Source organism: Pongo pygmaeus, chromosome 6 (assembly GCF_028885625.2).
Source record: "Pongo pygmaeus isolate AG05252 chromosome 6, NHGRI_mPonPyg2-v2.0_pri, whole genome shotgun sequence".
In the NCBI taxonomy this organism is placed as follows: domain Eukaryota; kingdom Metazoa; phylum Chordata; class Mammalia; order Primates; family Hominidae; genus Pongo; species Pongo pygmaeus.
In genome coordinates, this window is record NC_072379.2 from 7001446 (window position 1) to 7029246 (window position 27801).

At 46.1% G+C, this 27801-nt stretch overlaps 1 protein-coding gene across 6 annotated transcripts; it reads right to left on the bottom strand.

Moving 5' to 3' along the window:
• LOC129041049 (vacuolar fusion protein CCZ1 homolog B-like) lies at positions 1-27342 on the bottom strand. Of its 6 annotated transcripts, XM_054496185.2 has the most exons (16): positions 27118-27342; positions 25689-25786; positions 25503-25596; positions 25141-25218; positions 24375-24422; positions 23350-23433; positions 20810-20985; positions 15926-16007; positions 14085-14146; positions 13074-13185; positions 7187-7220; positions 6129-6246; positions 2544-2702; positions 2017-2144; positions 1168-1398; positions 1-342 (listed from the first exon to the last, which is right to left on the bottom strand). In XM_054496185.2, coding segments are annotated over exons 1-16 (1626 nt in total). In that variant the 5' UTR covers positions 27238-27342; the 3' UTR covers positions 1-340. The 6 variants fall into 6 exon arrangements, 4 of the variants coding, with proteins under 4 accessions (XP_054352160.1, XP_054352163.1, XP_054352162.1 ...); XM_054496188.2 differs by lacking the exon at positions 1168-1398; XR_008503778.2 differs by lacking the exon at positions 1168-1398 and having other exon boundaries at positions 322-342; positions 2017-2191.
• Positions 27343-27801: the final 459 nt, after the last annotated feature.

Below are 27801 nucleotides of genomic sequence, written 5' to 3' on the forward strand. Positions count from 1 at the left end.
TTTTAAAACCTTTTAACAATTTATTAGTCTTATTTTCCAGTAAAATATTCACATGTCAAAAGAATGGAATGATAGCGATATAGCCATCTACCTTTAATTAATTCCACATAAATATTGAAAATCTAAAAACCTCAGGAGATCAGCAGACCGAGTAGAAATGTGATTCTTCAAAGCAAGTAGTGCTTTACCCTTGTCCTGAATGCAGTCCGTCATATGACCACTAACTTGCATAGGACCAAATGTTTGCCGAGTGTTTTTAAATACGCTCTCGGTGAGCCATCATCAGTCAATCCAAGAAGAAGATGTTGTTGAACTGCGTTGCACAAAGTTTCTTGACCTCTTCTGCAAAAAGGACAGACAACAGTGAGGAAGGAAGAGGTACTCACTTAAAAGGTTACATGATATATAATTAAATTCTTCTTGGGTAAAATTAGGAAGAGATATTTGCATTGATTTTGACCTTAAATCCCAGAAGACAAGGCAATTTTTTTTTTTTTTTTTTTTTTTTTGAGACACAGTCTTGCTCTGTCACCCAGGCTGGAGTGTAGTGGTGTGATCTTGGCTCCCTGCAGCCTCCGCCTCCCAAGTAGCTGGGACTACAGGTGCGCACCACCACGCCCAGCTAATGTTTGTATTTTTTGGTAGAGACAGGGTTTCGCCATGTTGGCCAGGCTGGTCTCAAACTCCTAACCTCAGGTGATCTGCCCACCTTGGTCTCCCAAAGTGCTGGGATTACAGGCATGAACCACTGTGCCCAGCCAAGCAATGGTAACAAGTAGAAGAGGGGGAAAAAACCACCTACAAAACCTACCAGGCCTCAGTAGTTTTCAGCATATCAACACTGCAGTTTCTCAGGCCCCAGGCAGCAAAGTGCCCGGGACACCCAGGGGAGGGAGTTAGAAGCACAAGGCTGGTGACACACACCAAGCACAAGGTTGTCATCCTGGGACAACTAATGGAACAACAAAGAAACTGACAGCATCCTTGAGCTGCAGACCAAGTGCTCCGCAGAGCTGTCAGGATTTTGATCTTACCACATTCACAATTTAGATCAGGCTTGCATTAACTGATGTTTCTAATACATACAATTACTAATATAAGTATTAATAATAAAGAGAAAAACTTAGTATGCCCGAGAAGATACAAGGGAAAAAAAAAGATGCTTACACTGAATTTCCACACAGTATACACGTGGGGCATCTCCCAAGGGGGCAGCTCTGCCGAGGTGGGTCCCCTCTCTCCAGGGCAGCCGAGCTGTCAGCAGAGCAGCTGCCGGGTCACCCCGTGCAGTGGGCAAGGCTGGCCACTCTGGCGGGAAGGCAGGAGAAAATGTCTGCCTTATTCTGCTGGCGCACAGAGGGATAGCTGTAACGGCTACGTGAACCTGGCAGCTTCTCCCTACAAAAGATATGTTTTTATCACAGGATATTAAAAAAGGACATTTTGGGCTGGGCGAGGTGGCTCACGCCTGTAATCCCAGCTCTTTGGGAGGCCAGAGGATCACTTGAGGCCTGGAGTTTGAGCCCAGCCTGTGCAACAAAGCGAGACTCTGTCTCAAAAAAAAAAAGAAATTAGCTGGGTATGGCAACACATGCCTTGGTGACACATGCCTGTGGCCTCAGCTACTTGAGAGGCTGAGGTGGGAGGACTGCTTGTGCCTAGGAGTTGGGGGCTGTGGTGAGCTATGATTATACCACTGCACTCCAGCCTGTGTGACAAACTGAGACCCTGTCTCCAAAAAAAAAGGGGACATTTCTTAAGTCAACTTTTTTTTTTTTTTTTTTTAAGCGTTGTAGAAAATAATTTTCTTTTGGCAATTGCCAAAGTTTCCTGTGCGACAGGAAGGTCTTGTCATAGTTTTCCAAGGAACAAAAAATGGATCAAACGTTGAGAGCAGAGGCACCTGCTTAGAATCTCAGTCATGATTTGTTCTATTTATCTATTTTTTAACCATGTTTCTTAATGCAGTGAAAAGACAACTTTTCAAATTCTCCTGAAATACCAAATCCTACTTACCATTTACTTCAATGAGGTTTGCGTTTTTTTGATTCAAGATAACATAGAGCTCCCGCCGATCAGACTTCTTTCCAACAACCCAGTAGTCACTCATGGCCTTCACGATAATCTCCTCATCTTCATCCACTCTGCAAGACGAGTGTCAAAATGCAATCGCTCATTACTCATGGCTGGACTGTGAAAAGAAGCATTCCAAACCAAGAACAGGAGATGGAACAGGCGCAGGTGGCATTTAAAAGGCTAAAATGCAATCGCTCATTACTCATGGCTAGACTGTGAAAAGAAGCATTCCAAACCAAGAACAGGAGATGGAACAGGCGCAGGTGGCATTTGAAAGGCTCAGGGAGTCCCGCGCGAGGGAAGCAGTGACTTCAGGGCTCCCGGGTCTGTTTGGAAGTGGCGCCCATGAAGGTGGTTCACACTTGAACCCCGTGGAAAGGGCTCTGGGTCATTTGGCTTTGAAGGGACTTTGTGTCTTTTCTCTTCTTAGAAAGGGGACGCCTGATTGGAGAAGTGGCTGGTATCACCTGGTAAAGTCACTGTTGATGTCACCGAGAATCTTCATTAAATCTGGGTGCACGGAAGTGAGCGACACACTGGGCGTTTTCCTCATGTGAACTGTGCTCTTCTCGGCGAGATTCATGTGGTTGAAGTAGATAAACTTAAACTGGGGTTCTTTCTCAGACCTGTGAAAACATGTCACAAAGACGGTAACACTCTGGCTGGATACAACTAGATTCTTTTTTTAACATTTGAGATGGAGTCTTACTGTCACCCAGACTGGAGTGCAGTGACACGATCTCGGCTCACTGCAATCTCTGCCTCCCTGGTTCAAGCGATTCTCCTGCCTCAGCCTCCTGAGTAGCTGGGATTACAGGCACCTGCCACCACGCCCAGCTAATTTTTGTATTTTTAGTAGAGACGGGGTTTCACCATGTTGGCCAGGATGGTCACGATCTCCTAACCTTGTGATCCGCCCGCCTTGGCCTCCCAAAGTGCCGGGATTATAGGCGTGAGCCCCCGTGCCTGGCCCTGGCCCTCTTTTTCTAAACAAAGTTTCACGGGAACATCGCCATTACCACATGTTCATGTGTTGTCTGTCTGCTTTCCCACCAAAATGATAGTTGAGTAGTTGTAACACGTATCTACATACAGCCCGTGACATCTGAAATACTTATTATTTGGTCCTTTACCGTAAAAGTCTGCTGACCCCTGCTTGAGGAGAGTAACATCTCGTTCCTTCCGCAGTGCAAGGAGTGAGTGTCCCGAGGAAATTAACGTGCCTCATGACCGAAGCCTACGACAATATGTAACGAAGCTTTTCCTCACATCATCCCCAGTGGAAATCACTGTAAAACATAGTTGCTTTTTCCACTGCAGTCTAATGAACATTTTAAATGGGATATACCTTTTTATTTCTTAAACTGACTAGGCAATGCTACGACACTGCCTCCCAGGTCAGAGTCTGTGACCTCCTCGGGGACCTAGTGGGAAAAGCTGGGCCTCACCGCTCCCGGGGCCCCTCCCCTCCCCTCCCCTCACTGCACCCTCAGTGTCCACCCTGGGGCCTGGGATGGAGCCTGAGCACAGCCCCGCCCCTGGGCGCAGAAGCCGCCTCTGCTTACTTCGGGGTTAGCAGCCATGTTCTGGAGGGCTGGGGGTACCAGAAATCCGACCTCCGGACAACTGGGGTACTACTGAAATACTCTACATCCAGGCAAAGAAAGAACATGGAGGATTTAGTTTCCAGGAACATGTAAAGAAACTTCTTATAAAACCAGAATTTGTTTTCATAGGTCCCTAAGGCTAAGGAAGGTATAATGACAAGAAAACTGTTTGGAAAGAGTTGTAAATTTCGTTGTCTGGGTAGACAAGGAACTTAAATCTGGTGTAAGCTTCTATCCTCAAAACACTCTGTGGGGCCAGGAGCAGTGGCTCATGCCTATAATCCCAGCACTTTGGGAGGCCGAGGCAGGCAGATCACTTGAGCTCAGGAGTTCGAGATCAGCCTAGGCAAATGGCAAAACCCCACCTCTACCAAAAATACAAAAATTAGCCAGGCGTGGTGGCACGCACCTGTGGTCCTAGCTCCCACTCCTGGGGAGGCTGAGGTAGGAGGATCACTTACAGCCTGGGAGGTCAAGGCTGCAGTAAGCCATGATTGCACCACTGCACTCCAGCCTGGGCGACAGCAGGAGACCCTGTCTCCAAAAACAAACCCATAAAACAGGTGACATGTTCTCTGTGGTCCCTATACTTTGTCACTTTCCATCTGTTAGTTGATAACCTGCGTGATTCCAAACCGATTTAACTCACTTTTGCCTCCTTCACAAAGGAAAACCTGGTATTTTCACGGCCAAAGGATTCAATGATTCAGCAGCACTGTCAAGAAGTAAGCTGTTGGCTGGGCATGGTGGCTCATGCCTGTAATCCCAGCACTTTGGAAGGCCGAGGTGGGTGGATCACCTGAGGTCAGGAGTTCAAGACCAGCCTGGCCAACATGGCACAAACCCCGTCTCTACTAAAAATACAAAAATTAGCCGGGTGTGGTGGCACGCGCCTGTAGTCCCAGCTACTCGGGAGGCTGAGGCAGGAGAATTGCTCGAACTCAGGGGCTGGAGGTTGCAGTGAGCTGAGATCATGCCACTGCACTCCAGCCTGGGTCAAAGAGCGAAACTCTGTCTCAAAAAATAAAAACGAAAAACCAACAAAGATGTAAGCTGTTGACAGCAGTAATCCACACACTGTTGTACAAAACCTAGAGGTGCTTTCACCTTTGCTCGCTTCTGCACTCTTAGAGGCCCACAATTATACAAGACCATGCAGAAATAACATATGGGCCGGGCGTGGTGGCTCATGCCTGTAATCCCAGCACTTTGGGAGGCCGAGGCGGGCGGATCACGAGGTCAGGAGTTCGAGACCAGCCTGACCAACATGGTAAAACCCAGTCTCTACAAAAATACAAAAGTTAGCCAGGCATGATGGCACCCAGCTACTCAGGAGGCTGAGGCAGGAGAATCACTTGAACCTGGGAGGCAGAGGTTGCAGTGAGCTGAGATCAGACCATTGCACACTCCAGCCTGGGCGACTGAGTGAGACTCCGTCTTAAAAACAAAACAAAACAAAACAAAAAACAACGTATGAACATTAAGACCATGAGCGCATGTAGAAATTCACAGCATTTTAGTAACTTCTCAAATGTGTAGAGAGCCCATTTAAAAGCAGGACTTCAACTTTGCAAAGTGCTTTCCATCTCCTCACTTTCACTTTATAACAACTATTTTATATTGAGAAAAGATAGGCATGGCCGGGTGTGGTGGCTCACACCTGTAATTGCAGCACTTTGGGAGGCTGAGGCAGGTGGATCACTTGAGGTCAGGAGTTCAAGACCAACCTGGCCAACATGGTGAAACCCCGTCTCTACTAAAAATACAAAAAGTAGCCGGGCATGGTGGTGCACGCCTGTAATCCCAGCTACTCAAGAGGATGAGGCATGAGAATAGCTTGAGCCTGGGAGGCGGAGGCTGCAGTGAGCCAAGATCAGGCCACTGCACACTCCAGCCTGGGCAACAGAGTGAGACTTTGTCTCAAAAAAAAAAAAAAAAAAAAAGCCAGGGAGAAAGAACTCAAGGACATTTCAGTGTCTAGAGAGCCAGAGGAGTGAATCCCGCCTCTCCCACTCAGTGTAGACGCTTCAGGCCGCCAGACTGAGTACCCAGGCCCAGTGCCCCACATCCCAGCCAGTTTCCCCTACACATTTTCACACAACGAGAGGCAAAATGCTTTCAGTCTGTGCACACCAAGACCACGCCGATGACTACTGTCCATGTGAACGTAACAATCTGGGCTAGTGAAATGGGACGTTCCATTCAGGGGGGAGCTGAGGGAAGGTATTTAACAGAAGACCCAGCCCCAGCTGCCATCGTGGGGCAGAAACACTCAGGTTGACTTCCCCAGGACCCTTTCAGACCGAGGCCTGAATAGCATGTAGCACCATCCTCTACAGTCCACGAGAACACAGGAGTGTTAATACCACCCATATTTGTAAGTAAAAACTATGTATTTCAAAAGCCGTTCAATGCCTGAAAGTGAACAGAAAGCAAAGTACAAACCCAGACATCCTCTTGTTGATGTTAAACTGCTCACAGATGTCAGAGGCCAGCACTGTGAGCTGGGGCCCAACGATGCTGTCCAGTCTTCGGCAAAAATCCAGCGTTGGGTGGACAGAGGCTGGCAAGTCATGACAAAAAATACCAGTAAGATTCATTTTACTGTGCGACGCTGAACAACAGTATTCAAACGAAAACTTCACTGGTCTGGGAAAGCAAACAATGAATGCTCAGGCCCCCTTCTGCTCCTCAAATAGAAGAGAAACAGAAGATACAAAACCGGTTACATTTCAGATGAAAAAAAGGCAAAGACCTATCTCACTGTGAAAAGTTGACTGAGGCACACCCCGTGGGGTGGTAAACGGTTGCCTACCCCAGAAAGACCTCAGAAGGTCGTATGTTTATTTAACAAACATTACGTAGCACTCATGGGCCAGGTGCTTCACGGACATGACCTCATTCAATCCTCAGAACCCCCCGAGAGAGGTACCACTGCTGTCTCCAGCTCACAGTCGGCGGGGCACAGAAAGATGCCCACACTCTACTGCTGATGAGCGGGAAAACTAGGACTTAAAAAATATGAGCAATGGCTACTTAAGGAGACGGGGGGTCCCAGATGGGGAACAGGGCCTCTATATTGCTTATGACAACACATTTATCACTTAATGGGCTGGGTGTGGGGGCTCACGCCCGAAATCCCAGCACTTTGGGAGGCTCAGATGGGGGGATCGCTTGAGCCCAGGAGTTTGACACTAGCCCGGGCAACATAGTGAGACCCTGTCTAGACAAACAACAACAACAAAAACATTAGCTGGGTCTGGCAGTGTGTGCTGGCAGTCCCAGCGACTTAGGAGGCCAAGGTGGGAAGATCACTTGAACCCAGGAGGTCGAGGCTACAGTGAGCTATGATCGTGCCACTGCACTCCAAGAGTGAAACCCTGTCTCCAACAAAAAACCCCCAACCAACTGAAACCCCCAAAACATATTTATCCTTAAGAATAGGACGCAGCAAAGTACAAAAAGCTTAGTCAGGCTGAAATCAGACAAAGGCGTGTACCCACCGTCGATCATAAAGCACACAGCCGCACTCATGGCCTGGGAAGACAGAACAAACCAGAGGTTATGAAATGGTAGAAAAAAGGAGACTTGCATATAATAACAATCTGTTCAAAGTCGATGGGGACAAGTCAACTGTAAAAAGATGCTTTTTGGTCAGCTAGAGCCATCTGAACACAGACTGCCCATTCCATGAGAGGGGAGTGCTGTTCACCTTGTCAGGTGTGACAGCACTAGTGGGGAGGTTATCACGGATGTCCTCATCAGAGAGGCACAGGGACTGATGTGATGACTTAAGATGCTCTTGCAAACCCAACAACACAACATGGAGAAGCAACAAAGACCGAATCTTATTCACTTGTGTGATGGGGACTTAGGGGTTCACTGTTCTAGTCTCTCTGTATATAGTCCAGAGAGAATAGAGAATTGGCAGAAACTGTCCATTATTCTGTGATGATTTCCACTGACACAAGTTTACAAAGAGCAAATGGATATCATCCTGTCTCACTTTATTATAGCAAATAATTACAGTGATGACATTAGACACAGCAACCTACAACAACCAGGACCACAGATAACCAAAAATGTTTAAAATTTATCAAAGCAATGTACGGTTAAAAAAGGCTGAGCAGAACACCAAGCCTGATGATGAAAGCCACAGACTTCCTTCTCTGCCTCTCCTCCCTGGCAACCACTTTACCCTGTCATTAGACAACAGCGTTATCCTAACTCTTTAACGTATCCTCTCTGGGCATCGTACTGGCTTCCTGCTCACGTCATGACAGGTGTGACCCCTCGTCTGCATTCCCCTCTCCTCTATGGTTTATAGCCATTCTATTTCCTCCGCTGGCCGCCTTCCACCAGCCACAGGCCTCTGCTCCTTAATTCACATTTCCACCTGCCCCAGTACCTCTTCCCACTTCCGAGAGCAAGATCCCGTCTCAAGAGAAGAAAGATCTCAAATCAGTGACCTGACCTTTTGTCTTAAGATCCTGGACAACAGAAGTCAACTAAACCTAAAGCAAGTGGGGCCGGGTGTGGTGGCTCACACCTGTAAGCCCAGCACTTTGGGAGGCCGAGGTGGGCAGATCACCTGAGGTCAGGAGTTTGAGACCAGCCTGGCTAACATGGCAAAACCCCATCTCTACTAAAAGTACAAAAAAATTAGCCTGGCGTGGTGGTGTGCGCCTCTAATCCCAGCTACTCAGGAGGCTGAGGCAAGAGAATCGTGTGAACCTGGGAGGCAGAGGTTGCAGTGAGCCGAGACTGTGCCACTGCACTCCAGCCTGGGTGACAGAGCAGGACTCTGTCTCAACAAGAAAAAAAAAACCAAACAAACCTAAAGCAGATGGAAGGAAATAATAAAACACGAGAGCAGAAACAAACTCAACAGAGAAAAATCATAGAGGAAATAAATGAAACCAAAGTTGGTTCTCTGAAAAGACCAACATTGAAAAACTTTTCCTTTTTCTTGTGAAGATTCCAGAAGTATGAAGAACCTTTAGCTAGACTGTAGAACAAGAAACAGAGAGAGAAGACTCAAATTACTAAAACCAGGAATGAAAGAGGAGACATCACTACTGACTTTACAGGAAAAACGAAGGAGTATCTGGCTTTACCTACAATACCATGAAAAACCGCGTGCCGACAAATCAAATAAATTGAAGCTGACAAATTCCTAGAAAGACACAAACTACCAAAGCTGACTCAAGAGGAAACAAAATCAAAATAAACCTGTAACAAGTATAGAGATTAACCCATTTATGCTGGAGGTTGTAAATCTTTTTTGTGAAAAATGAGACCTTGGCGATGACCTTCAGCAGGATATAAATAACTCCCACAAGCTTAGTGTTCCAATAATGGAACACTAGGCATAAACGCTTAACTGTAAGACTTCCCACAAAGAAAAGCCCAGGTGCAGAGAGCTTGACTGTGAATTCTATGAAACATGTAAAGAGGAATTAACACTGATTCTTCACTGTCTTCCAAAAAAATAGGAGGGAACATTTCCCAACACATTCCATCAAGCCAGCATTGCCCAAAGATATCATAAGAAAACAAAACTACAGGCCAATATCCCTTACAGCCCAAGCCCTTACAGTACCCGCTCCACCTCTGGAGGGCTGGAGACTAAGGCCGGCCACGTGGGGCCAGCTGTGTCTCTGTGGCCGATCCCCACCAAATCTCTGGATCTCGAGGCTCAGGTGAGCTTCCCTGGATGGCAACACTCCATAGAGACGGCCACGCATCCTCGATGGGGAAACACGCATGACCCCAACGGGAGAGGACAGCCAGAAGCTCACACAGAGTGGGACTCCATCTCAAAAAACAAATAACAAAAAACAAAACAAAACAAAAACAAAAACCCAAAAAACCAAACCAACCCAAACCAACCTAAAGCAAATAGAAGGACTCCTGGTCCTTCCATTGGTGGCTCCTGGCCCTGCCCCACGTGCCTCTTCCCCGGGCTGATTTTAACCTGTATTCTTCCACTGTAGTAAACCGCAGCTATGAGTGCAGCCATTCTTCCTTATCCCTGGTTTTGTTTCCCATGGTTTGTTATGTGAGGGACAGTATAATAAAATATTGAGGTAAGAGGGAAGCAAACCGCATTCACATTACTTTTATTGCAGTAGATTGTTATCATCCACTTATGATTACTATTACTTTTTTTGAGATGGGGTCTCACTCTTGTCCAGGCTGGAGTGCAGTGGCACCATCTTGGCTCACTGCAACCTCTGCCTCCCAGGTTCAAGAGATTCTCCTGACTCAGCCTCCTGAGTAACTTGGATTACACGTGCATGCCACCATGCCTGGCTCGTTTTTATATTTGTAGTAGAGGCAGGGCTTCACCACACTGGCCAGGCTGGTCTCAAGTTCCTGGCCTCAAGTGATCTGCCTGCCTCGGCCTCCCAAAGTGCTGGGATTACAGGTGTGAGTCACTGCACCCAGACTTATTAATCTCTTACTGTACTGAATTTATAAACATTATCACAGGCATGTATGTACAGGAAAAAACACAGTAAGTGAAGGGTTTGGTACTGTCCCCGGTTTCAGGCACCTCCCGGGGGTTTTTGAACACATGGCCTTTGGCTCGGGGGTACTGCTGTAGAAAGCCTTTTCTGAGTCCTGTAGTGCTTCTAGCGAACTCTTACCCTAAAGGTGGTCACGGGTACTCCCAAACTCGCAGTGGGTGTCAGAAGTGAGGATGGTCTTGGAGACTCATGAACTTTGCAACTAGAAATCACTGAACTTTACATTTTAAGTGTACGAGGGTGAGTTGTATGGTACGTGCATTGTATCTCAAAGTCATTAAGAAAAAGGTAAGGACCCTTTAACATAGCCACAATCCCATTATCACACCCCAAAATATGTCTGTAGACTGAGTCTAAAAATACAAATGCACCGACAGCACATTACACTCCAGGGTTATGGAGATTTCAGTCATTACCTGGGTCATTCAAAGGAAAATGATTTCTTTCTTGAGATGGGGTCTCAAACTTTCACTCAATACACAAATGGACATTCTTCCTACTCCAATTCCTGCTCTGAATTACACCTCCAACATTTTGGTTTGCTTTTTCAGACCATATCTTTCTGTATGCTCTTCCTGCAATCTCCCCTTCCCTGCCAGCCTGTCACAGCCCAACTTTAACTGACTCTCAAGCACACCATGTGATGAATGAAATATCTTTTTATCTTGGTGGCTTGAACCCTAGAGCCCTCCCTCCTCCTGCTGTCACGGAGGTGCTGGAGGTGGAGTGTCGCCAGCAGACCTGAAGAGCCTGATCACCCCAAGATTTCCTTGTACCGTCTCATGCGTGAGAACTACTGTTCTGGATTCCCAAGTGTTCCTTCTTGGTGTGCTCACTTATTCTGCTGACAGATGACCCTGTGTAACACCCTCAGGAAGGGTACATGAGGGTAAACTTTTTGAGGCTTTTCATGTTTAATGTGGTTTTTTTTTTTTTTTTGAGACAGAGTCTTGCTCTGTTGCCCAGACTGGAGCACAGTGGCGTAAGCTCGGCTCACTGCAACCTACGCCTCACGGGTACAAGTGATCTCCTGACTCAGCCTCTGGAGTAGCTGGGATTACAGGCGTGCGCCACCTCGCCTGGCTGATTTTTTGTATTTTTAGTAGAGACAGGGTTTCCCCATGTCGGCCAGGCTGGTCTCGAACTCCAGACCTCAGGTGATCCGCCCACCTTGGCCTCCCAAAGTGTTGAGATTATAGGCGTGAGCCACCATGCCCCGGCTAATGTCTTTGTCTTATCTGTGGTTGACAGCTTGGCGTGGCAAAGAACTCTATGCTCAAATTCACTTTCTCTCAGAACTTTGAAAGTCTCTCTTCCACTGTCACATCATGTCTGGTCCTGGATATGAACCTGTTGATATGTGTTTCATTATTTTTGAGACGGTTTCACTCTGTCACCCAAGATAGAATGCAGTGGTGTGATCATAGCTCACTGCAGCCTCCAACTCCTGGGCTCAAGTGGTTCTCCTGCCTCAGTCTCCTGAGTAGCCGGGACTACACACGAGCACTACCATGCCTGGGTAATTTTTAAACATTTTCCTGCCGACACAGGGTCTTACTATGTTGCCCAGGCTGGCCTCCAACTCCTGGCCTCAAGTGATCCTCCCACCTTGGCCTCCCAAAGTGCTGGGACTGCACCTGGCCCATTTCAATTTTATATTAATAGATACAACTCTTCTAATGAGTGGATACTAATTTTTTAAAGTTCTTGTCTGTCCTCAGAATCATGTTTCTTTTGAGACCTCTAGTTTTGTTTTTGCAGCCATATTTAACAATGAGGGAAGCAGAAGGCTGACCAGAGATGGAGGCTTCACTCTGAGTGTAGGATGAAGGTCTCAGTTCTGTCTGGGAGACAGAAATGCCAGAATGAGCAGGGCCTCATTCTCAGGGGCAGACATCCACGTTAGCCACTCTGGGTCTCTTCAGACTGTTTCCTTTCTTTAAACAGACCATTAATTGTCACCCAGGGATGGATGCTCAGCCGTGGGCCTGTCTGTGCAAGGATGGGGGAAGGGGAGGCTGACTGGCCTCTCTGCCACACTTCACTTCCCTTCCCCACCTTTCCAGGCCCAGGCCCCACTCTGACTCCTCAGGTGACCTCCTCCAAGTCAGGAGCTTCTCTGGGCTTCTACAGGGCTGTGGGTCCCTGCCTTAGCACAGGGTTGCCACTCGTATTCCAGGCCTGCTCCGGCACCGCCTTCTATCAGGCATGGCTTACAAGTCCCGTCTACCTTCCAGAGTGGGACAGGACTCCCTCATCCTGACACATCCCGCTCCTTCCTGTTCCCCCACAGCATCATTTCTGAGCCTTTATAAATGAAAACTTCTCCACAGCCTCAGGCAGGAAAGAAGAGAAACACGTGCGCATGCTCCATCTTCTTTCTTGAATCAAAAACTGCCTTTAATTAGAAACACAACCTGAGTACATATCCTTACAAGACGATGTCCTGACAGAAACAAAATACGATCCTTATGGAATTAGCAAGCCCACAGCTTTAAAATCAGAGCAAAAGCAGCATATGCACAGACACATGGCTACGGCCCCCATCCAGAGCCATTTCGAGAACAGGCAGCACCAACCTCTGACAGCCTTTGGTTTGAGAGCACGTGAGACTTCACACGTTTATAAATCACAATCTTAAACAGTTCCTCTTTCACTAATAACAAAACTGTTTAAAAGGAGCTGAAAATAAACTTATTATGCTGGAAGAACACCCATTTTGAGTTTTACCATAATCAGAACTTCCAACATCTTTTCCAAGAAACATTTAAGAGGTTTGCACATGCACTCGTGTACACATGCAAGAAAGATCCACTTCAGTATTAATCATTAACGCTGGAAAGAAAAAAGTTGTTACCTTATAAACAATTAAATGGAGCTCTTCATAAGTATCATCGGTATTTACAAAAATTTTGGGGAATCTGCATTTTGCATCTGGATCATTAAGGTTCAAGGGTCCGGTAAGAAATCTTAAAAGCAAGAACAGACACGACTTGATTCAACGAGGTGAATTAGAATCAGGAATCTAGAAACAGAACACACTCCTACTTAATACACACCAGCTGCTTTTGATGCCAGCTGCTATTTGGCAAACACCATATCAGAATATGCCGGCTGGGCATGGTGGCTCACGCCTGTAATCCCAGCACTTTGGGAGGCTGAGCTGGGTGGATCACCTGAAGTCAGGAGTTCAAGAGCAGCCTGGTCAACATGGCAAAACCTTGTCTCTACTAAAACTATAAAAATTAGCTGGTCGTGGTGGTGGGCACCTGCAATCCCAGCTACTCGAGAGGCTGAGGCAGGGGAATTGCTTGAATCCAGGAGATGGAGGCTGCAGTGAGCTGAGATCGTGCCACTGTAGTCCACACTCCAGCCTCAGCGACAGAGAGACACTCCATCTCAAAAAAAAAAAAAAAGGTATGCTAAAGTAAGTTTTCACTCATTGGAAACAATAAACTTTCCTTTGTTGATTCCTGTCAATCAGATGGTACCAGATATTTCAATGTCCATATTTTCTTTACCGAAAAGATAATAGGCCAGGCATGGTGGATCACACCTGTAATCCCAGCACTTTGGGAGGCCAAGGCAGGTGGATCACTTGAAGTCAGGAGTTCAAGACCAGCCTGGCCAACATGATGAAACCCTGTTTCTACTAAAAATAGAAAATGAATTAGCCAGGCATAGTGGCTCGTGCCTGTAGTTCCAGCTACTCGGTAGGCTGAGGCATGACAATCACTTGAGCCCGGGAGGCAGAGGTTGCAGTGAGCGGAGATCTTGCCACTGCTCTCCAGCCTGGGTAACAGAGCCAGACTCTGAGTCAAAAAAGAAAGAAAATCCAGTATCATAAATCAAAGAACAGAAGTCCTACCTTCCATAGTGTTGAAGATTTCCTGGCATTTCTGCTCTTATTGGAGAATCCCTTCCTGCTAACTGCAAATACATTTAATGTTGACAATGACTTATCAGACTTTTTATTTATTTTCCAAGCTTTGAAAAACAGCATTCATTATCTATTAATTGGTTCCAGGCCATTTGTCTTTTTCTTTTAGAGACAGGATCTTGTTCTGTTGCCCAGGCTGGAATGCGTGCAGCATGATCATGGCTCACTATAGCCTTGAACTCCTAGGCTCAAGCAATCCTCCCACCTCAGCCTCCCAATAGAGGCATGTGTGACCACACCTGGCTAGTTTTTAAATTTTTGGCCAGGTGAGGTGGCTCACGCCTATAATCCCAGCACTTTGGGAGGCCAAGGCAGGCAGATTACTTGAGCCCAGGAGTTTGAGACCAGCCTGGGCAATATGGCAAGATCCCATCTCTACAAAAAATTAGCCAGGTGTGGTGGCACACACCTGTAGTCTCAGCTACTTGGGAGGCTGAGGTGGCAGGACCGCTTCAGCCCAGGAGTTTGAGACCGTCCGAGTCAACACAGTGAGACCTCGTCTCTTAAAAAAAAATTGGAGGGAAGACAAGAGGGAATTGGAGAGAGGGAAGACAAGAGGGAATTGGAGAGAGGGAAGACAAGAGGGAGGGAACGAACAAGTGAAGAGAGTGAGTTCAACTGAGCCAAAATGATTTTTGTGTGTTAAGCTCTGAAAACACTTTGGGGAGAACACAGTGATATCATTTAAAAGTTCTCTGCAGGAAACCGGGAAATTAAGGACTAGAGTGGAAAGCCAGGTAAGCACTACAGCATCTACTGAAAATTAGGCCTCCTGTTGACAGAGGAAAAGACTACACAGGTCGATTGTTTTAAAGATCACTGGCATTTTAAAGGTTCCTAGAACCCGATCTAAAATCCAATTTTTTGGCCAGGAGCGGTAGCTCACGCCTGTAATCCCAGCACTTTGGGAGGCTGATGCGGGTCAATCACCTGAGGTCAGGAGTTCGAGACCAGCCTGGCCAACATGGTGAAACTCCGTCTCTACTAAAAATACAACAATTAGCCGGGCATGGTGGCAGGTGCCTATAATCTCAGCTACTCGGGAGCCTGAGGCCGGAGAATTGTTTGAATCCAGGAAGCGGAAGTTGCAGTGAGCCGAGATTGCACCATTGCACTCCAGCCTGGGCAAAAAGAACAAAACTCTGTCCCAATAAATAAATAAATAAATAAATAAATAAAATAAATATATAAATTAAAAGTAAAATAAAATCCAATTTTCCTCTACTCAATGACTCATTCCTCTTAAAAACGTGCTTTCTGGACTGGGGGTGGTGGCTCACGCCTGCAATCCCAGCACTTTGGGAGGCCAAGGTGGGCAGATCACAAGGTCAGGAGTTCGAGACCAGCCTGGCCAACATAGTGAAACCTGTCTCTACTAAAAATACAAAAAAATTAGCTGGGCGTGGTGGCGGGCGCCTGTAATCACAGGTATTTGGGAGGCCGAGACAAGGAGAATCGCTTGAACCTCTCCATCCCGGGTGAAAGTTCGAGACTCTGTCTCAAAAACCAAACAAACAAAAACACGCACAAAAAAACCAACACACAGACACACAAAATGATGCTTTTTGTATCACATCTGAATGTCACATACTGGAGGAGAGCTGCATGTGGTTTTCTGTGCTAATTGATATACAGTGACATAAATATCACACTAAGACAAAACATACATCAGAAACGATCAGAAACGCCCCCACGCACCACCATCTCACTCCACCTGCCCTGTCTGTGCCCCTGGATGTAATTGTGCGCAGCTATGGCACCCATCATACCTCAGGTTCGATGTGCCTTGGAAAAAGGGAGGTGGTAAGGTATTTGTATAAAATTCTCATGTCATCTTGTTCTAATCCACTCCTGCAACAACAGAAAAGCACTGGGTTAAATGCTTGGAATTGTCTTCTGTCTTTCCACTACTGTGATAAAGCTCATTAAACAAAAATTTTTTTTCAAGTCATTTTTAGTAACACAGAATAAATTCTAACTTTTTAAAGTCTAAAGCTACTTAAAACTCAAAGCAATCTATTTTTCTACCTGAGATCAAAATGAGTTTCCTTTTTCCTAAACATAATTCTTAGCATTGAGGTAAATCTGAATTTACATGGTATACTTTGTCAAACTTTTCCAAAGAATTTGAAGCCCTGGATAAAGCTCATTTTTTATTTAAAAAAAAAATTTTTTTTTTTTTTCTTTTTTGAGACAAGGTCTTGCTCTGTCACCCGGGCCGGGTGCAGTGGTGCGATCATGGCTCACTGCAGCCTTGGCCTCCAGGGCTCAAGCGGTCCTCCCATCTCAGCCTCCAGACTAGCTGCGACTATAGGCGTGTGCCACCATCAGCTAATTTTTGTCTATTTTATGTAGAGATGGGGGTCTTGCTACATTGCCAGGCTGGTTTTGAACTCCTGGACTCAAGCAGTGCTCCTGCCTCAGCCTCCTAAAGTGCTGGGATTACCTATGTGAGCCACTGTGCCTGGCCTCATCTTTTTTCATTTTTCAAGAGATGAGTCTCGTCTGTCGCCCAGGCTGGATTACAGTGGTGTGACCACAGCTTGCTGCAGCCACCGATTCCCAGGCTCAAGCGAACCTCCCACCTCAGCCTCCTGAGTAGCTGGGACTACTGGTGCTTTTTTCTTTAACATTATATCAAGAGGCTCACCACCTGACCGCGAAGTTAAGGAAGGTAAAGAGTTAAACTTGAGTCCAGGCACTGGAACTTTATCCTGACCTGCAAAAGGCTACTCCTACATAGTCCTGTATTTTACATGCCATTTGAGATTAAAAAAAGTCACAAGGGACTGGACTGTCTGGTTGAATTCCATGTAGGATTATGCAGGAAACCTCCAAAGCCACACTGTTTCATTTTAGGAGCAGACGTCTCTTAGCTTCCTGGGTTATATGGTAATGCTGCATTCTCTCCCCTAGTCCCCTGGGAAAATATGGGTGTGCTGTAGACAGGGAAGGTGATCCTAGGTCTCAGAAATGTACACGGATTTTAATTCTCCGGATCTTTAGTGTAGAAAGAGGAGGAGGAGAAAAACAAGCTTTCAGGCAAACCATCTGATCTGAAATGAGGCAGGAAGGAGCAGCACGTGGAAAAAGCACAGAGAAACTAGCAGGCATCAGACTCTGGAATCGGTTTTGTAAAAGGAGACAGACAATGAGGCTGGATCTGGGGGTTTTCTATTCAAGATCACTGAAATGCCGTGAAGGTGGTCGGGCACGGCAGCTCACACCTGTAATCCCAGCACTTTGGGAAGCCAAGGTGAGCAGATCACCTGAGGTCAGGGGTTCAACACCAGCCTGGCCAACATGGCAAAACACTGTCTCTACTAAAAAATATAAAAATTTGCTAGGCCTGATAGCACGCACCTCTAATCCCAGCTACTTGGGAGACTGAGGCATGAGAATCGCTTGAACCCGGGAGGCGGAGGTTGAAGTGAGGCTGAGATCACGCCACTGCACTCTAGCCTGGGCGACCGAGCAAATGAGACTCTGTCTCAAAAAAAAAAAAAAATCAAAGCAATATACTAAGTAAATACATACGGGTAATATATACTCTGCTTGTGACAAATTTTTTTTCCCCCTTTTTGGTAGACACAGAGCCTCATTATATTGTCCAGGTTGGTCTCCAAGTAACTCCTGGCTCGAGCGATCCTTCTGCCTCCTCCTCCCCAGTAGCTGGGACTATAGGTATGTGCACTATGCCTGGCTTAAAAGTCTTTCTTGGTATTTAACAGCTTTGGAATAAGCAATTCCGTCAAAACGTGCTGTTTTTCTTTTTCTTAGGGTCTTGCTCTGTCACCCAGGCTGGAATACAGTGGTGCTATCATAGCTCACTGCAACCTCAAACTTCCAGGCTCAAGTGATTCTCCGGCCTCAACCTCTGTAGTCTCTGTAGTTGGGACTGTTAAGTGCACACCACGATGCCCAGCTAATTTTTTTTTTTTTGCATTTTTTGTAGTGATACAGTCTCACTATGCTTGCCCGGGCTGGTCTTGAACTCCTGGTCTCAAGTGATCCTCCTGCCTCAGCCTCCCAAAGTGCTGGGATGACAGGTGTAAGCGTTGGCGCCTGGAGTTAAGACGCTGTTTTTCTTGAAGGTTCTTTTTGTTGCTACTTCCTGGGACTGACCTTTCCTTTCCCCACGAGCACACTGGAGGTGACAACAGAACAGTTTTGTGCAGCCACCAGAGCTGTGCCCTGCTCCACCCGTCTGATGCTATTCCAAGAGGATGATGCCAACAGGATCCCCAGAGCTGGCTGCCAGATTGTCCTGTGACTCCAGGCTTCAAAGGGCCAACCCTGCTGGTCACTCTGGCTCCAGGGTCTCCCAGAATGAGCTCCTGGAAGACCCTCTGCTCTAAGCCTTCACTCTTCCTCACTCTCAGCAGTTTACACCCATGGCAGGGCTTGTGTTCCGTCCCAGAGATCAGAATCTCAGACACCCTTCTCTTTCTGGTGGAAACAGGGCCATGGGCCACTGCTGCTGGATTCTGGCTTGTCACACTACATCTCCCTATCACCGTGGATGCGTGTAACTTGCAAGCACTTCCTGTCATTTTCATCTGTGGAGGAGCCACTCCCTCTGTAGACCTGATGCTACAGAAGCACAACTATCCTCCCATCTCCTACATTTCGCGGCAGTATTTCACTTTAGTAACATTGTGTGCGTATCACAGAAAGCAACTACAGCTGAGTCAGTACAGTGTAAGCTTGCCTGATAAACTATTTGTCAAATTAGAAAGTAGGTGGAGGCCGGGCACAGTGGCTCACACCTGTAACCCAGCACTGGGAGGCCGAGGTGGGCAGATCCTTTGAGGTCAGGAGTTTGAGACCAGCCTGGCCAACACGGTAAAACCCCGTCTCTACAAAAAAATTAGCTGGGTGTTGTGGTACGCACTTGTAATCCCAGCTACTCAGGAGGCTGAGGCAGGAGAATTGCTTGAACCCAGGAGGCAGGGGTTGCAGCAAGCCAAGATCATGCCACTGCACTCCAGCCTGGGCAACAGAAAGCGACTCCATCTCAAAAACAAAAAGAAAAGTAGATGGGTTTCACCTGAAATTTGTGTTGTCTTCCTAGGAGATAAAATTCATGTGGAAAGCCACCGAGTTGTTTATTAACTGGATTCAAATTTCTTTATAGTAACTTGTTTCTCTTCTTAAAATGGAGCTACAAGATTTTGGCAGGGAAGGTAAATTTTAGGGGAACTAGTTTTGCCTTTTCTATTAGCTGAACTTACCTTATAGTAGTACCATATGGCCACACCCCTAATTCAGAAACTGGGCTAGGCCAGGTACGGTGGCTCACACCTGTAATCTTAGCAGTTTGGGAGGCCAACCCAGGCGAATCACCTGAGGTCAGGAGTTTAAGACCAGCCTGGCCAACATGGTAAAACCCTGTCTGTACTAAAAATACAAAAATTAGCCAGGCATGGTGGCATATGCCTGTAATCCCAGCTACTTGGGAGGCTGAGGCAGGAGAATCGCTTGAACCCAGGAGGGGGAAGTTGCAGTGAGCCAAGATCGTGCCATTGTACTCCAGCCTGGCAACAGAGTGAGACTCTGTCTCAAAAAAAAAAAAAAAAAAAAAAAAAAAAGTGGGCTCTAGTCAATGGGAACATAAAACTTGAGGGTCCCGGAACAGCTCCAAGAGGGCTGGCCACTCCCTGCTATGCCTGGACGGCTTCTGTCCACCTACTCTAGGCCAAAAGTGCACAACCTCGGTTGCCACCCAGCTCTCAGGGATCATGTATGCTGGGCAGTCTTGTGCCCGCGTTGTTCCTACTGCAGGACACAAACCTAGTTTCACGATAGCAGGTAATTTCCTGGTTTATATAACACTTTGGATTTCTTGGATTAAAAAAAAAAAAAAAGAAATCTAGTTTCTTTAAAAGAAAGTAGGTGCAGTGGCTCATGCCTGTGATCCCAGCACTTTGGGAGGCCGAGGCGGGTGGATTGCTTGAGGCCAGGAGTTTGAGACCAGCCTGGGCAACACAGTAAACCCCATCTCTATAAGAAAAAAAAAAAAAAAAGTATAAAAATTCTGCTTTTCACATTTATCATTTCAGAAAAAACTCCAAAATAAAAACAGGATTCCTAAACCTTACTTGATAGGAAGATTTTCTCTTTTTTTTTTTTTTTTTTTTGGAGACAAGTCTCTCTCTGTTGCCAGGCTGGGATGCAGTGGTGCCATCTCGGCTCACTGCAACTTCCGCCTCCTGGGTTCAAGTGATTCTCCTGCCTCAGCCTTCTGAGTAGCTGGGATTACAGGCATGCGCCACCACGCCCAGCTAATTTTTGTATTTTTAGTGAAGACAGGGTTTCACTATGTTGGCCAGGCTGGTCTCAAACTCCTGACCTCGTGATTTGCCCACCTCGACCTCCCAAAGTGCTAAGATTACAGGTGTGAGCCACCGCGCCCAGCCTTTCATCTTTCATGCAACCAGTTTTAAACTCCTCTGCTTGGAAATTTTAACCCAAATCACCCTAGTTCTGCTTTAAATAATCACTGCTTTATTTTGACAATATCTATGACGATGCTTCCTACACCCATCCTCCCCACTGCAAGTTCCTGTTTGAGAACCTGTCATCAATCCAGTCACTGCTGTTTTTATTATCTTAATTTCTTCTTTTAATACCATGCCTCGGGGTGTACCTACCAGATGAGCTGATCGTTATAGAGAAAAGCAGTGTATTTGACTATATTCAGGCTTTCCTCCATTCTATTAATAAAGGACTGGATTTTCAAATAAGTCATTTTATCCAATGGGAAGAAGCTGATTCCACCAAAAATGTCAAGTAGGTCACATGACTGCAAATGTAGCGTTTGCAAATACTGCGGAAAAAAAAAAGGCATAAAATTTACTAATAGTACACTGAATATAATGCTCCTTGATAACTGAAAATAATCTTATGTCAGACTCACATTTATGGTACAATTACATACTAGCAAACAGCGCAACAAGGCCGTGGTGAAGACATCGGTAACTGAGTGTCAACTCAGTACCAATTCCAAGATACAAAGTTCAAACATATCTACTTAATGTTTATTCAGTATTGTGTTTTACTGCTTTAAATTTTTTTTTTTTGTGACAGAGTCTTGCTCTGTCATCCAGGCTGGAGTGCAGTGGTGCGATCTTGGCTCACTGCAAGCTCCGCCTTCCAGGTTCACACCATTCTCCTGCCTCAGCCTCCTGAGTAGCTGGGACTACAGGTGCGTGCCACCATGCCCAGCTATTTTTTTTGTATTTTTAGTAGAGATGGGGTTTCACCATGTTAGCCAGGATGGTCTCAATCTCCTGACTCGTGATCTGCCTGCCTCGGCCTCCCAAAGTGCTGGGATTACAGATGTGAGCCACTGCGCCTGGCCAAAAAAAAATTTTTTTTTTTTTTTGGTATAGACAGGGTCTTGCTATGTTGCCTAGGCTGGTCTTGAACTTCTGGCCTCCGTGATTCTCATGTCTAGGTGTCCCAAAGCGCTGGGAATACAGGCATGAGCCACTGTGCCCAGCTAGCACTTTCAAGTATTTAATTCCTGGCCAGGCGTGGCAGCTCGCGCCTGTAATCCCAGCCCTTTGGGAGGCCAAGGCGGGCACACCACTTGAGGTCAGGAGTTTGAGACCAGCCTGGGCAACATGGCAAAACCCCGTCTCTAATAAAATTACAACATTAGCCGGGCGTGGTAGCCTGTAATCCCAACTACTCAGGAGGCTGAGACAGAAGAATCACTTGAACTTGGGAGACAAAGGTTGCAGTGAGCCACGATCACACCACTGCACTCTAGCCTGGGTGACAAGAGTAAGACTCTGTCTCAAAAAAAAAAAAAAAAAAAAAGTATTTAATTTCCTGCTTTAGTGCTCTTCAAATTAGATTAACATAATGAGGGATCTATCCATTAATAAATACTACAGAGAGTGCCATCTTCCTCCCCCGCCCCGAGATGCAGTCTTGGTCTGTCACCCAGGCTGGAGTATAGCAGTGCGATCTTGGCTCACTGCAACCTCTGCCTCCTGGGTTCAAGCGATTCTCCTGCCTCAGCCTCCAGAATAGCTGGGATTACAGGCATGCGCCACCACGCCCAGCTAGTTTTTTGGTGTTTTTAGTAGAGACGAGGTTTCACCATGTTGGCCAGGCTGGTCTCGAACTCATGACCTCATCATCTGCCTGCCTCGGCCTCCCAAAGTGCTGGGATTACAGGCATAAGCCACTGCACCCAGCCGAGAGTGCCATCTTATACTAAAATAATGTCTAAATGTCATGTACTCAGGACAACAGTTCTATCCATATGTTGATGGGTAAGAGAGAAATGAGGACAAGAACAGAAACCAGGAGATAATATGTGAGTAGATAATTGTGGTCATTAAAATGACAAAACAACAAAGAAAAGTAATTCAGAGAAACAAAAAAATTCAAAAATAGCTATGAAAGCTGTTTTAGACAGTCGAATTCAAAAATAGATACAGAAGGTATTTTCAGAAGAAAATGAATTGAGAATTGTTGCTTCAAGATAAATTGGGCTGGGCGAGTTGGCTCATGCCCTTAACCCCAGCACTTTGGGAGGCCGAGGAGGGAAGATTGCTTGAGACCAACCTGGGCAAAACAGCCAAGACAAGACCCTGTCTCTTTTTTTGTTTCCTTTTAAAAAAAAGATAAACTGAAAACTGAGCTTGACAAGGTAGGGTGAAACATGCAAAATTCAATTACAATGAAAGAGGACAGCACTTGGAACAAATCTCCCTAATTGCTAATCTGTCAAAGTCTGTCAAGGCCAATAACTCTTACCTACATCAAGACAGTTTACGCCCGTTTAGTGAACAGAACCAATCCCTGAGAATGTGCAACTCCAATAATTAAGTTTTCCTTACCAACTAATCTATCACACAAAAGACGGCTGCTGAGTAAGCCCAGAAGGACAGATGCAGGTAAAACACAGGGAGGCCAAACGATGTCTCCAGGACTCTTTAAGAGCCCCAGGTGAACGCAGGAAGCTCTGCCTTACACCACAGTTGGAGGGAGGGTTCCAGAGCGCACGCCTCATGCGTTTCCTCGCTGCTCCAGTTTTGCGACGGTCTGTCTCAGGCTCTTTGCCACTTTCAAGTTCTGGGTTTTTTGTATATGAGAAACAAACTTGTCTGTCTATATTTCTCTAAAAACCTGCTGAATGCTTACTAAAGTTATCAATGAAATTCAAAATACTTACCCGATGGAAGAATTTCTCTAATCTTTCTTTCAGAAGCTTGACGCCTCCGTCCTCCACGGCTTTCAGAAATGTACCATTAAAAAGCTAGTGAGGTAAAAGATTGCAGGAAAAAAAATCAGTTTCCTATGCTCACTTTTTCAGTATAACAAGTTCTTCTTTTCTTTAGATTATTAATTCAGCTCATTAAATCTCCCAGTTCTTTCCAATAGAGAATATTTACATGAGAAAACTTGAGTTAAAAATGTAAGTTACAAAAAATACTGTTAAGTGATGCTGTCTCATTTATGAAACCACCTAATTGCTCTAGGCATCTTTCAAAAATTTCAACTTACCCTGAAGTTTCCATTTACATACATAATATCACCCACATTTCGGTTTTTTTTATTTTTCAGTGTTCTGTTAATAAATGGAATCACCAACATTTTTATCCTTTTTTTTGAGATGGAATCTCGCTCTGCCACCCAGGCTGGAGTGCAGTGGTGCAATGACAGTTCACTGCAGCCTTGACCTCCCGGGCTCAAGCGATCCTCCCACCTCAGCCTCCCAGGTAGCAGGACTGCAGGCATGCACCATGATACCTGGCTAACTTTTATAAAAATTTTTTGTAGAGATGCGGTCTTGCTATATTGCCCAGACTGGTCCTGAACTCCTAGGCTCAAGCAATCCTCCCGCCTTAGCCTCCCAGAATGCTGAAATTACAGGTGTGATCCACTGTGCCCTGCCTCACTATAATTTTTAAATCATAAAATTATCTGCATTCTGTACATTCCTTGAGGACAGAGACACACTTTTTCATCAATGGGGACACATTCCTACTATAAGGCTGAGAAAAGAGAAGGGAGTTCAATACTTACTGAATAAATGTAGGCATAAACCTCACTACCTGTTTCAAAAGCCTCACTATTTTCTAAGACAAATACAGAGTCACTTTGTAGTCATTTACAGATTTCTCTTTAAACAACCGTGGAGCCTATAAATAGGGGTAACTGGTTGGACTCTCAGTTCTAAAAGAATGCCGTGCTTACCTTGTACATGCTGTAGCACTGCTGCAGCACTGAACTATAAACCTTGTCCTGCAAACACGAAAACACAGCACACATCTCAATTCAAGGGAAAAACAATGTCTATTGGATAGATGGCAAAGGTACACTGACTCTTGGCCAAACAGTATAATGTTTATAAACTTGGTCCCACAATAGTTGTGTGCTGAAAAAAAGTGTTTACATTCTTTTTTTTTTTGAGATGGAGTCTCGCTCTGTTGTCCAGGCTGGAGCACAGTGGTACAATCTTGGCTCACTGCAACTTTTGCGTCCCCGGTTCAAGCGATTCTCCTGCCTCAGCCTCCTGAGAAGCCAGGATGACAGGTGTGCACCACCATCCCTGGCCAGTTTTTGTAGTTTTAGTAGAGACAGGGTTCTGCCACATTGGCCAGGCGGTCTCAAACCCCTGACCTCAAGTAATCTGCCTGCCTCGACCTCCCAAAGTACTAGGATTACAGGTGTGAGCCACTGTTCCCAGCCAGAAGTGTTTAAATTCTAATTTGTGAATCAGTAAGCCTTACTTTAGGAGGGCTTTCAATACAGATGAAGAGTAGAAGGTATTAGTGAGATAGGGTGCATATACATTTTTAAAAGATTGTGCTAGTGTAAATGATAAACATAAACCTTTGCTATATACCCCGAGAAACTTCCGCAAAAGCCACCTAGTTTAAATCCGACCAAGTAAGGCATTCAACATACTCAGCAATACATTAAAAAAAAAACAACAAACGAACAAACAATGACACATTACCAACAACTCCTCCTCTTGATATTCAATAACTGGTTTTCCATCTTTACTCTGTTTTTCAATTATAGGATTCCGAACAACCTACAAAGTTTGATAAACTCAAATTATACAATGAATTCATTAGACCATGTTTATTTTGCCTTAATTTAAAAACTTTGAACACGCTACAGCACCAGAAACACAACTTCTTAAAACAGCCCCAAGAATGAATAAAGCAAATAGGAAGAACTTGATTTTAAAATTGCAACCAATTTTATTTTAATTTTACTTGGATGCAACAGCCAGAGAACTTTCCTAAATTCTGAATAGTAAAGATCACCCATAACTTCACCATACAATTTCAGAAAGATACACTATGTAAATACCATGACCATCCAGAAATTTCCTTCTGGTTCATTGAAGAACTGTCTGTTCTTCTGTGTATGTAAAGATTTTGCAGGTTTTGATGGGCTAAAGGTCCTACAAAGGTTAAAAAAATATGTTTGAGACAATTCTCCAGCAGAAGTTTTAAGAATTCACTGAACGCTAAAAGGCACACTTAGAGGTATTACCTTGTAAACTGTACAATAGCTTCACACAATCCGACATTTCTAATCTTTTCATTCTTTTCTACCTCATTTGGATGATAAAATAAAATCTTATTTTCCTCCTGAAACATGAGGAAACAGAAGCACAACATGAATACAAACATTTCACCTTAGCTATTGAAAATGCTAAGTTCAATGTCGACCTCTTGTGTCACACATGCTAATAACAAAACAAAACAAAAACCGGTTTTAGAAAAACAGGAATTGTAATCCTAGCATTTTCAGAGGCTGAGGCGGGAGGATCACTTGAGCTCAGGAGTTCAAGACCAGCATGGGCAACACAGTGAGTCGTCTCTATTATTTAAAATAATGAAAAGAACAGGAATTATTTCATCACTGTGCAAATACTGTCCACCAGCCAGAAAGGCAATTTCGATAGTCAAGAAGTCACATCTGAAGTAGCACCAGGTAATTGTTATGAAAACTCAAGTCTCCAGGTTTCTTTCCTAGTGGTAATTTGTAATACACCAATGCTTGTAAGAAATAAAGGTGTGCACATCTGCAGACACATAGCTCCCTGAAAATTAAATCCAGCCAGTTCCCAGGCATTTGAACTGACAAGTTTTTTTTTTTTTTTTTTCTTTTTCTGGAGAGGGGGTCTCTGTCGCCCAGGCTGTAGTGCAGTGGCGCAATTACAGCTCACCTGCAGCCTCAATCACTGGGGCTCAAGCGATCCTCTGGCCTCAGCCTCCTGAGTAGCTGGAACTACAGGTGCGTGCCACCACGCCTGGCTCATTTTTCGATTTTTTTTTTCTTGTAGAGTTGGGGGTCTTGCTATCTTGCCCGGGCTGGTCTGGAACCCCTGGCCTCAAGTAATCCTCTCAACTCGGCCTCCTAAGGCGCTGGGATTACAGGCGTGAGTCACGGCGCCCGGCCTGGACAGTCTTTAAAAGAACTCTGACTTGCTGGTAACAAAACACAGCTCCGGACATCCTTTGAGAAAGTCGCCGTCCCCACCTCAGAAAACACACACACATACCTCCCTCCCGGAATTTATTTATTTCCTCATTTGGGCGAAAACTTGTACAGGGTCCTGCAGGCTTGTATCATTTGAAGGCTAGCGTCTGCCACTCTGCTTCCACGCTTCTAGTTGGGGACTACCCACTTAACAAAGGCAAGTTCAATTTTAATTTCCCAGAACTGACGCAAAGCAAAGCGCAAAGAGCCTGAACCTGGGATGTGGAGTGATATAGACCCGACGGGGCTTTATTCCATCGACCCAGGACCTGAAGCGGTCCCTGCCTGCTGTCAGGTCCCCGCCGCGGCCCCGGCCCAGAATCGCACCTAGCACAATGCAGGCTAGGTCAGTGCCCCTCGAGGTGGGCAGAACCACAGGGCCACCTTCCCGGGGAACACCGGCGCCGCCCGCCCGCGCGCCGCCCCCTCCGCATACCTCTCCTTCGCGAGGCCCGAAGCCCGGGTTGTAAATGAAGAAACTCAGCAGCGCCGGCGGGAACTGCTTCTCCTGGGCCGCCCAGGGCCCGCTCCCGGCCCCGGCCGCCGCTGCAGCCATCCCGGCCCGGCCCCCACCTCGGGAGCCTCCCACGGCCCGCCCAGAGACAGCAGCCACCGGCTAGAACACCGCACTTCCCTCCGTCGCCACCGCCCCGGAAGCGCTTGCCACCGGCCCGGAAGAAGAATCCGCCTCGCAGCGTCCTCTTCTGGCACCCCCGGTTGACCTTGTTGACTGTTTCCTGGCCGAGTCTGTGTTTTGCTGGCTCGCGGAGTTCTCTCCTGGCTACAGGCGAGGGCTGCGCGTTTCAGGAAAAACTGAGCGGGCACTGTTTTTTTTTTTTTTTTCCTGATAGAGTCTCAGTTTGTCATCCAGGCTGGAGTGTAGTGGCGCAATCTCAGCTCACTGCAGCCTCAACATCCGAGACTCAAGCAATCCCCCTGCCTCAGCCTCCCAAGTAGCTAGGATTACAGGCGCGCGCCACCAAAGCCAGTTTTATTTTTCTGTAGAGGCGGGGTTTGTGTTGCCCAGGCTGCTCTCGAACTCCTGGCCTCAAATGGTCTCCCACTTCGACCTCCCAAAGAGCTCCGATTACAGGCGTGAGACACCACCACCCAGCCTGTT

Excerpts from the sequence above, each read along its gene's own strand:
- LOC129041049 (XM_054496185.2), bottom strand. The coding sequence starts at position 27,237 with ATGGCTGCAGCGGCGGCCGGGGCCGGGAGCGGGCCCTGGGCGGCCCAG. Across the intron at positions 14,147-15,925 it reads CAAGGCACATCGAACCTGAG|TTAGCAGGAAGGGATTCTCC; the intron begins GTATGATGGGTG and ends ATGTATTTGCAG. Across the intron at positions 1,399-2,016 it reads AAACCTCATTGAAGTAAATG|GGAGAAGCTGCCAGGTTCAC; the intron begins GTAAGTAGGATT and ends TATCTTTTGTAG.